Genomic DNA, 11,073 nt, shown 5'->3' with positions numbered 1-11,073 from the left:
AAGTTACTTGAGCTCTCCCCATGGTTAACTTGGCTTTGGTAAACACCTGTCTTGTTTTCTTCTACGAAATAAAATGGATATAATTACAGTTAGTTGGGCGGGTGGGGTGTCAGGTCATGGAAATGCTGTGACATAAATGCACCGTGACCTTGGCAAGTCTTGCAACCTGCAGCGCCTCAATTTCCGTAAGAGATTTGACCTATTGCGTTTTCCCAGCATCAGCGCGCAAAGATTCCTCGCACTTGGGGGCCCTCGTCCAGGCTAGATGGTTGCTAACCTCGGAGCAGTCTATTTTCCCGCTTTTTCCGCGCCCAGCAGCATCTTCCCTTGCCCCTCCCAACTTCCACCCTGCGCGCAGGCGCAGATCGCCGCTGCTGTCCGTCCACCCGCGCCCCCTCAAAGCTTCCCCTAGCAACAACCTCGGGCTGAGAGCAAAGGCGGGGCGAACGCATGCGCTGCAGCTCTGTCCACCGCCAGTCGTGGGACAGAGTGCCGGGCTCCTCCCCTTGCAAGCCTAGCCCTTCTCCCCGCCTCCTCCGGCCCGGGGTCCGCGTGGCGGGGCGCGCGCGCACTGGGGCTCGGCGGCTGCTGGTCTCCCAGGCCGCGGCAGTGAGAGGAGAGGGCGGGGCTGAGTCCTTCGCTGCCCCGCCCCCTTTGGCCCGGCGTCCGTACCGCGCCTGCGCGCTCCCGCCCGGTCTCCATCTTGGAATTGGGAGGAAGAGGGAGAGGGAGACCGGGACGAGACCTGGGCTGTGGTGCGGAGAGAGGCTGAGACGGAGAAGAGGAGAGGCAGAGAGGGCGCGGGGACCGTCAGCAGCGCCTTAGCTATAATCTTTCAGCTATTCTCGGAAGAGAGAAGGGAGAGAGAGGAGGCCGGGGCGGGAGTGGGGGCTGTCACCCTCGGACCCCGGCGTGAGAGGGGCCGTGCGGCCGGACGTCCTCGGGGTGGGCCCCCAGTCGGTGGCCGAAGACCTAGGGCTCAGGCTCCTGGGTCCCAAATTTCCAGGCTTTGCCCTTCGCTTCTCAGATACCCGGGTATCAGTTCTCATAGTCCAGATATCCGGGACTCGGGTCCCAATCTCTCTAAACCTGGGTCTCTGTTTCATAGAATTTCAAATATCGGGTTCAGGCCCCTGCGTGCACCAGTATCCGGGGTTCATTCCCCAGGCGTTCAAATATCGGATTCAGTCTCCATCCCGTTCAAATATTCGGGGTTCAGACCCCGCAATCAGAAATCCGGAATTCGGCAGCTGTCGCCCTCGAGGAGGGGGAGGACTGGACCGCGAGGTCAGATTAGGTTGTCACCCCCTCCCCTCCAGGGGAGGCTTCCCGGGCCCGCCCCTCAGGAAGGGCGAAAGCCGAGGAAGAGGTGGCAAGGGGAAAGGTCTCCTTGCCCCTCTCCCTACTTGGCAGAGCCGCTGGAGGACCCCAGGCGGAAGCGGAGGCGCTGGGGCACCATAGTGACCCCTACCAGGTGAGACACGGGGTGCAGGGGCGCGGGTCCCTGTGTCTAGCTCTGAGAAGAAAGGGTGCGCCTTTCTGAGAAGCTGGACTTGGGTAGGCCCTCTCCTCAGGATGGGGAAGCCCAGCTCAGCCAGTGGTCAGCCTCTGGCTAGCCTTGCCTTCTGTTGCCACCCCCTTCCCCTTCCTCTTCCCTTCATTGTGTCTGGTTGGTGGGGGACCTCAGGTGACAGGGTCTCTGATGTCACCGGGGTTCACACCCTAGGGCGCTTCAGCTAATCAGATGGATTTACACTTCAGTCTTCTCGCCTTCACTTTGCCCCTCACAGCCGCCTCTCCTCCCTGATATGCCCCTTTCTCCTACCTATTCTGCGGTGTTGAATCCCATGCCTCTGATTCCCCTGGTGGGTCTGCTTATCTGCTTTTCAGGCCTGGTCTGGTTGGATTTCTTGTCCTTGCAAGGAAGTGTGTGTATATATGTGTGTGTGTGTGTGTATGCTTGTGTGTGTGCTTGGAGGTGCCTGGCAATGTTTTCCCCCAGCTGCAGTTCCCTTCCAGTCTCTTGCTCTGATGGTATCAATAATCTCATCTATTTGTCAAACGATCTTTTACAAAGTGCTTTGACAGCCATTCTCTCATGTGACATCCCCGCATTCACCGTGTGGCGGCCTCTTTTATTGGCATCTTCCCATTTTACAGTTGAGAACATTGAGGCCCAGAGAGGTTGCCCAAGGTCACACAGTGGCAAAACCAGAATTTGAACTCAAGTCCTCAATCACATCTTTCCCTGATGCATGCCTGTCTCTTGCCATCTCTTTTCCTCTGAGTTTGGGCTCAGCCAGGGGTCCCCAGGAGACCAGGCTGGGATGGGGTTTAAGAATGGGGGTGAGATGAGCTTCCTTTCCAGGAGGGCTCTACTCAGAAGCTTTTCCTGATGGGAGACTCTGGTTTTTGCCACTGCCTCATGGACTTTTCATCCACTGTGACCTTCATCTTTACCCTGATCCCAGGGTTTGGCCTGGATTCCTGAGAGGGCTGGCTCCTGACAAATGGTAGCACTACTGGCATCTTTTAACTGTTCAAGCCAAGCTGTTGGGGTAGAATGATCCCCCAAAGGATTAAAGCTTTGTGGGGACCTTGGAGGCAGGAAAGGAAAAATCCATATGCTGAGTGTCTGCATGGTGTTCCTAAGTATGAGATCTCATTAAAATCTTACAACAGCTCCATGCTGTAATCCATTTCACTGAAGAGAAGACCAAGAACTAGAAGCAACTTATTCAAAGCCCTGTTGCTGTACATTGCAGATGGGATGTACTGGTAGCATAGCTTAGGAACAGATAGATAATGGGTTTCCTCATCTGTAGAATGGAGATAACGTTGTCCATTTTGGAAGGTGGTTATGATTTAGCACTGACCTTTGTTATTGTTCAAGTGTTTGTTGTTATTATGGGGAAGGGGACCTGCATGATGTTTTTCCAGTGGGTGGCACCCCTTCCATGTGGCCTTGGGTCCTAGGTTAGCATTCTGGGGCCCTGTATTGGTAAAGAGGTCAGGAAGATTCCTTTGGCAAGTTGAGAGCACCTGCCTTTGTGTGTGGGTGTATGGCGCTGGTGAGGGGTGCTTAGCACTATTGCTGGCAGAAGAGAGAAAAGGGCCTTACTTTGAGCAACCTGGGAGCTGCTGAGGGCTGAGCAGAGAGCAATCAATCAGTCTCCCAGGCTATTCTGAGCCCTCTGCACCCTGGGGGCCCACTGGAGAGTCAGGCTCCCTCCTTGCCCTCCAGCTTCCAGTTGGACTGAGAAGACAAAATTAACAACACAACAGGAAACAATGCATGACAGAATAAATTACATGCTAAAATTGTTAGGTGCTTTTAAGTAGCTAGAACTCTGCCCCAGGAGTCCAGCTCTGCTGAAGGCCCCTTTGTGCCCAAATTCTGACAAATGCTTAGGCTGGATGGAGCCTGTTTGGAATCTCCTTGAGGGTTTTGGTTCTGGTATCCTGCAGGAACTTTCTCTGGGTGTTTGGCTGGGTGCCCTAGGCACTCTTCCCAATGGCTGGAGTGGTCAGGACAGGCTTCCTGCAAGAGGGGAGCTGAACTTGGAGTGACAACTGAGAGAGTAATGGGCAGGCCTAACCAGGAAGCAGAAGGTTCTGTTTTCTGACCTTGGAGAAGTCCTTTTTCTTTGTGCCTCAGTGATCTCACCTAGGAAATGGTGATCATGATTCTGCCCTGTCTGTTTTGAAGGGCTCTGAAATCATAATGATGGAGGACCAGCTTTGGACAAGGCACTTAACCTTGCTGTGCCTGTTTCTTTATCTATAATATAGGGGAAATCATAATACTTGCTTCATAAGGTTGTGGTGAGGACTGAATAAGAGATAATGCATGTAAGGTGCTCAATAAATGTTATTTGTACCCTGCAAATGTCCTGTGTGTGATGCTTATGCAATTGGACAGGACAAGTAAGGTGGCCCAGACCACAGAGAGGCCCTCACAGCAAGATGCCATTTATATCCCTATTCTTCCCATTCTAGATCTCCCCCTGCCCTTTTTGAGAGTGACTCTGCGGGCCCCTCTGGGCCCGTACCCACTTCTAACAATGGACGGATTTCCACCGCCTCCGGCCTGGCCATTTCCTGTTCTCTTCCAGGGTGTGAGAGGTTGAGGGAGGAGGGGGCCTCAGCGCCAAGGGGAACAGAAAGGTGCCTGGAAACCGTTGGGGTATGGGACTTATGGGACAGGACACTTGGGGCTCTGGAGTGCTGCCTGGGAGGCAGAATGTTTTATCCTTGAGGGCAGATACAGGGGCTATAGGGAAATGAGAACTTGTTGAGTGCTGAAGGGGGTGGTGAGGATGCTTAGCTTCCCAGAATCTTCCTAGCAGTTTTAGGGACTCCAGGGACCCAGCCCGCGTGATCTGGTTGCCAGGGCAACTTCATTTTTTGGAGCTTTGATGTCGTTCCTAATCTCCCCCTCCCCTTCCTCAGCAGTGCCTCCCCCTCATCAGGGAATGAGGGGAGGAGATGGCAGAAACTTGATGGGTCCCTTCCTCTCCCTGAAGGCTCAGTCCTTGCTCTAAGGGTCCCATTTCCATTCCCCAGGCCAGGCCCCACTCTCAGGGCCCCCAGGGGCCACCATGCCAGCTGGGGGCCGGGCCGGGAGCCTGAAGGACCCAGATGTGGCTGAGCTCTTCTTCAAAGATGACCCAGAAAAGCTCTTCTCTGACCTCCGGGAAATTGGCCATGGCAGCTTTGGAGCCGTATACTTTGTGAGTTGGGTCCTGGGACGGTGTAATAGGGATTGGGGACTCTTCCTACCCCTGTGGACCTCCCAACAGCCCTTGCACACTACTCCATCACACTGGTCTTTCCTGCCTTCTCCTGCTGGGCCAGCAAGTCTTCCCATGCCTGGCTCTCACTGGGGCCTTCAACACCTTCTGGTCTGGTCCTCTAGGCCCGGGATGTCCGGAATAGTGAGGTGGTGGCCATCAAGAAGATGTCCTACAGTGGGAAGCAGTCCAATGAGGTAGGCCAGGTGCAATACAGCCAGGCTGGGGACAGGGGACCCCTGTCTCAAGGTGCAGGCTGGTAACCTCTGCCTACCCTGACCCCCTAGAAATGGCAAGACATCATCAAGGAGGTGCGGTTTTTACAGAAGCTTCGGCATCCCAACACCATTCAGTACCGGGGCTGTTACCTGAGGGAGCACACGGCTTGGGTGAGCTGGTGCCAGACTCTGGCCTGATCTTTACCCCTATTCACACCCGTCCTTATCCTGGTCCAGTGTCTTAGGTGGGCCCTGTTCATGGTGCTGTTGTGGGATCTTGGAAAGGAGGAAGTCTCTTGACTGCTTTAGTCCTCAGACTTACCCACTGAGCAGAAGCCTGGCTCAGAGTGACATAGGCTGTTAGCAGGTGGGACAGGTCACTGTGGGTTGGAGGAGGCGGAGATTGAATGGGAGTTTGAAGGGATTCAGATGGGCAGTGGTGAATGTCTTGGGCCCGGACTCCGAAACTCTCCCACCACCCCCTCATTGTCTCCAGTTGCCCTTCCTCCCTGTTATCACCCCGGGGACATAGCTTGAGTGCAGGACACTCAAGGAAGCTCTGTTTTGAGTCCCTGCCCAGGAGACTCTCATCTCTGACCCTTGTCTCTTCCTTAGCTGGTGATGGAGTATTGCCTGGGCTCAGCTTCTGACCTTCTAGAAGGTAAGTGACTCATGGGCCAATAAGTGGAGAAGGGAGAAGAGCAGGGGAGTCATAGGGAAGGCTTAAGGGGAACTTATTCCAGTCCCACCCTTGCGCTCCCTCGGGTTGATGTTCTTCCTCACTCTCCAGTGCACAAGAAACCCCTTCAGGAGGTAGAGATCGCAGCCGTGACCCACGGGGCGCTTCAGGGCCTGGCATATCTGCACTCCCACAACATGATCCATAGGTACAAGCAGCACCAGCAATGCCTGGGAGGGGAATGCTATCTGCACCACCTGTCACTTAACTGGGCTTCCCCTGCCTGGCTTTCCTGAAACACATGTCTCATCCCTGTACTTTGCCTCTGGCAGGGATGTGAAGGCTGGAAACATCCTGCTGTCAGAGCCAGGGTTAGTGAAGCTGGGGGACTTTGGTTCTGCGTCCATCATGGCACCTGCCAACTCCTTCGTGGGCACCCCATACTGGTGAGTGAGTGAGTGGTGGTGAGTGGAGAGAGCTCCCAGGATGTTGGGAGTACGAGTGTCAGGGTCTCGGCGGGTGATTTTCCTCTCTTTCCTGACCATTCTCCCAGGATGGCACCCGAGGTGATCCTGGCCATGGATGAGGGGCAGTACGATGGCAAAGTGGATGTCTGGTCCTTGGGGATAACCTGCATCGAGCTGGGTAAGAACATCCTCTCTGTTCCCTCATCTTCTTTTCCATTCTCTTCTGTTGCTTCCCAGACTACCCCATTCTCCTAGGGATAGGATCCCAGGCCTCCAAGTTCCTGTCCATTGTGACCCTACCCTGGAGCCCCAATACAGGCAGCTGGCAAATTCTGCCAGCTCTTAGGCCTAGAGATTTTGTAGCATTCATCTCTTCCTGTCCACTATCCTGGTTCTAAATCTTTTCTTAGTGCCCATCATGTGTGGTGCCATGGACTGTGATTCTGGAGGGATAGCAGTGAATGAGTATCCTGCCCTCATGGAACTTACATTTGATTTAGGGAAACCAGGCAGGCATGTTTTCTTTCAATGTGATGAATGCTGTGTGGAGAAGTTACAGGAGCGGTTCAAATGTAAAACAAGGGACTTGACCTAGTTTAAGGGCTGAAGAAGAATGTTGAAGCCCTTGTAGCAGAATGTTGAAGCCAATCCACAAGATAAATAATAGCTGTTTGCAGAATGCAGGGAGAGCTTTCCAGGCAGAGAGAACAGCATGTGAGAGGCCTAGAGGTAAGAGCAGGCCTGGGGAACTGGGACTAGCTTCAGTTATTTGGAACCTAGCATGTAATGCAGCGAATAAGGCCAGAGGGATAAGGCCAGAGAGTTAGGCCCAAGTGAGTTCCTAAGGCCTTGAGGCCATGCCAAGGTTCTCATCTCTGTCAGCCAGCACTATTGAAACAATTCTTTAATGGGGTAGGTAACCTTTATAAAGCTTTCAACATAATGTCAGGCACAAAATAGTTGCCTAAGAAAGAGTTGTTGTTAGTTTCTCTTATCAACAACCTCCTGCAATGATCTCTCCAGTCTCTTCTCCCTTCCAGTGTGTCTTAAGTACTAATGCCGGAGAGGTCTACATAAGCTCAGTGCTGTCATTTCACTCCCTGTTTGGAGCCATGATTGGCCCCCTGTTGCCTTCAAGACTGAAACCATCCCCATCCTTCCTCACACCAACCTAGAGGCTTTGTTTCCTAAAGGCTGGCCCTCTCCTTCAGGGGCTCCACGCTCTGAGTGTGTCATGAACTTTTCCACTTCCTTGCCTTGGTTCGTGTTGGGTCCTCTGCCCGAAGTCAGAGATTTGGACAAGCCCTTTTCCTCCATCTTCACAGTCTCCATTTACCATTTGATGCCAGGCCCAGATAGTTGATGAAAAATGTAAGAAACAGACCCAAGTATAAGAAAAAACTAGATCTGTCCATTTTATTTCTAGTTTTTGGAAGAGATGTGAATACTAAGAAATATTACTCTACTATTGAAAAGAAAATCAAGTCTGATTATAAATGTCAACTCATACTAAGTCAATATCAGGGAAGCAATGTGGAAGAGGCTGTGGCAAACTGGAGATTGCTGTTTCCATAGAAAGGGCAGCTAATGTTATCTTCAGACCATTGTTATGCAGTAATGTAGACTCCATTTCAACAGATCTAATTCTTAAGGAGAAACTGGAAATTTATATTATTATTTGATTGTTACTATTGGCAGTTAATTTTAAAAATCACCGTTTAGGCCAAAACAACATGACATTTGTCTGGGCTACAAGGGACTCTTAGGGACTCGTAGCTTGCACTTTCCTTTCTAATCTCGGCTTTTTACAAAGCCCTTCTCTGAATTCCCTGAAGATACACTAGCTTGAAGGCCCACTGCATACTCTCAACTTCCCAGCCACTTCCCTGTTTCCCTCTTATACCAGTTAATACTTTGATGTTATTTTTTCAGTCCTATTTAATCTTCTTTTTTAGACTGAAAGTTCCTTGAGGGCAGGGCCTAATTCTTGTTTTTATCTTCCCCATAGCAATCATCAAGTTATCTGCTCACTTTGGCGCCTAAGAAGTATTAGTTGGGGTGATAACTGAATGGCTGTCCTTCTGCCTTCATTACTGCTTTGGTGGATGTTATTTTCTTTGACTCCTATTCCACCTGTGTGCAGTGGAGAGGATGGGTGTTGTATTTTACAGAGGAAGGAATTAATTGACATGCAACAGGATGATGGGAACTTTTCAAGGTCATGTGGCAAGGAAATCAAGGAACTGGGGTTTGAACCCAAGTCGTCTCAGTTCCATTCCATTGTCCTCTACCCCCTGCCACCTCTCACCTTCTTCCCTTTCACTCTTTTCTGTAGCGGAACGGAAACCACCGCTGTTTAACATGAATGCGATGAGTGCCTTATACCACATTGCACAGAACGAATCCCCCGTGCTCCAGTCAGGACACTGGTGAGGACTGAGATTCCGAATCTGGGCCCAGGGGTTAGGCCATGGGGTACAGATGCCTGGCTCATGCCTTCCCCACCCCTCTCCCACCCCCTGTGACTTTCAGGTCTGAGTACTTCCGGAATTTTGTCGACTCTTGTCTTCAGAAAATCCCTCAAGACAGACCAACCTCAGAGGTCCTCCTGAAGGTGAGGGCCTGCTGGCCTAGCATTCTCTTGGAACTGTAGCTTGTTAAAGCCACAAGAACCCTAGGGAAATTAGTGGTTCCTAGTTCCTCCTCCACCAAGAGCTTCGTTGATGAATTCCCACCCCATCCTCATTGCCCAGTGGACTCTGTGTTTTACGAGATTTTGTCTACCAGACTGCCTTAATTTATTAAGTAATAATCTGTTTTCCCATCTTTTATTAATCAAAGATTTATATAATTGCCAGCCAGAGCTTCTGGTCAGCGTGCGATAACCAGGGTTGCCCCACTGATCTGATGTAATGCAAGCCAAAAGCCTGTGTAGCCTTATCATGGGTAAATGTATGATTTCCCTTAGGTGTTTTTTGAATTATCAAAAATAGAGGGGCCCCATTCCCTTCACAGATCCATAGGGACCTGAGGAGCCTTAGTTGGAAACTTCAGATTATGTAGTTGGATCTACTTGTTTTATAATTGTAGGATACTGTATGAAGCCCAGAGGGGCCTCATGACATGTCCAAGGTCACATAGCCCTTTAGTAGAGGAGCTGGACAAGAATCCAGATCTCCTGACTGTTCCTACCTGTCAGCCATGCTTAGAGGAAGAAGAGTCTGGGGATTAGGTACTGGGTGGTACAGAAAATTATTGTGGGAGAAGGGCTTGGGACAAGGCCAGCATCAACCCATGGTGGGCGTGGGCCCCAGAAGAGTGCCTCAGGCTGGAGGGAATGCCAAGGGCTGTGGGTTGTAGGGGGAAGGGGAGTTGGCAGCAGGCCTCAGTGTCCTCTTCCCCCAGCACCGCTTTGTGCTCCGGGAGCGGCCACCCACAGTCATTATGGACCTGATCCAGAGGACCAAGGATGCCGTGCGGGAGCTGGACAACCTGCAGTACCGCAAGATGAAGAAGATCCTATTCCAAGAGGCACCCAACGGCCCTGGTGCTGAGGCCCCAGAAGAGGAAGAGGTGACCCAGCTTGCCCTGACACCCCTCTTTATGCCCCATGTGTGCCTACCCCCTGCAGCTGCTTGGCCCCTTCCCCAGCCCTACTCACACCACCATCTCCCCATGCTACCTCCATGCATATGCCCCAGGGCTTCCCCTTCCCTGCCCAGCAGCCTATGCCCTATTTGCAGGAGGTTGAGCCCTACATGCACCGGGCCGGGACTCTGACCAGTCTCGAGAGTAGCCACTCAGTGCCCAGCATGTCCATCAGCGCCTCCAGCCAGAGCAGCTCCGTCAACAGCCTAGCAGATGCCTCAGACAACGAGGAAGAGGAGGAGGAGGAGGAGGAAGAGGAGGAGGAGGAAGAAGGCCCCGAAGCCCGGGAGATGGCCATGATGCAGGAGGGGGAGCACACAGTCACCTCTCACAGCTCCATTATTCACCGGCTGCCGGTACACAGCTCACCCTTGGGGGGCCCGAGCCACCTGCTCTAGAACCGCCTGGGTCCTCGCCCTCGCTCCCTAAGCACAGCACTCCTCTGAGTCTGAGTGGCTCTCCTCAGGTCACTCTCTTTGGACCCAGAGGCCTCTGAGCCTTGGGTGTTCCTTCTGTCTCCCTCTAGGGCTCTGACAATCTGTATGATGACCCCTACCAGCCAGAGATAACCCCCAGCCCTCTCCAGCCGCCTGCAGCCCCAGCTCCCACCTCCACCACCTCTTCCGCCCGCCGCCGGGCCTACTGCCGAAACCGGGACCACTTTGCCACCATCCGAACTGCCTCCCTGGTGAGTGTAGCCATCCTCACTCATCCTGCTTGCTGTCTGTTTTTTAAGTCTTTTTAAGTCTAGAAATGATTTCCTCCCTGTGGCATGGTATCGAGTCCGAATTCTACCCTCATTTTCTGTTGCTGGCTCCTGCCTGCTCCCCTTAACCCTCCAGCTTCCCTCCTCTTCCCAGTGGACTGTTTTGGTCACATGGCCCAATCTGGGTGTTTCTAGCTTGGCAAACTCTTACTCCATTTTCGTGGCCTGACCTGACTGACATCTCCTGGGTTGCCTGCCCAGGCTCCTCTGGCAAGTCAGGTGCTTCACAGTTGTGTGCTGGGGGAGCCCAGTGCGGGGGAAGCCTGTGCCTGTGGAGCCCTGTGCCGGGGGTGTCCTATGCTTGGGTGGTCCTGAACAGTATCATGATAGGTTTGCCAGATTCTGTGTCCCAGAGGGCAGGGATGGTGTTCAGGTGTCTGTCTCATGCCAGCAGTTAACTCTCAGGCTTACACACAGGCCTATGTTAACCCTCCCAGCTCCCCTGGGAGGGGGAGGGTAGGATCCCATTGGAGAAATGAGGCACCTGTGGCTCAGAGGGGCC

At 52.7% G+C, this 11,073-nt stretch overlaps 1 protein-coding gene across 1 annotated transcript; it reads left to right on the top strand.

Annotated features, from left to right (window-relative positions):
* Positions 1-475: 475 nt before the first annotated feature.
* Positions 476-10,740, top strand: LOC112613886 (serine/threonine-protein kinase TAO2). Its single transcript, XM_025369757.1, has 15 exons — positions 476-1,474; positions 1,595-1,597; positions 4,572-4,733; positions 4,919-4,990; positions 5,081-5,182; positions 5,627-5,672; positions 5,802-5,898; positions 6,023-6,136; positions 6,244-6,335; positions 8,493-8,586; positions 8,690-8,771; positions 9,563-9,730; positions 9,901-10,161; positions 10,332-10,493; positions 10,666-10,740. Exons 3-15 carry the CDS (start codon positions 4,602-4,604, stop codon positions 10,738-10,740), a joined length of 1,497 nt encoding a protein of 498 aa, XP_025225542.1. The 5' UTR covers positions 476-1,474; positions 1,595-1,597; positions 4,572-4,601.
* The last annotated feature ends 333 nt before the right edge of the window (positions 10,741-11,073 follow it).

Source organism: Theropithecus gelada, chromosome 20, assembly GCF_003255815.1.
Source record: "Theropithecus gelada isolate Dixy chromosome 20, Tgel_1.0, whole genome shotgun sequence".
NCBI classification, from domain to species: domain Eukaryota; kingdom Metazoa; phylum Chordata; class Mammalia; order Primates; family Cercopithecidae; genus Theropithecus; species Theropithecus gelada.
Note: the sequence above shows the minus strand (reverse complement) of the source record. Positions and strands in the feature narration are given on the sequence as shown.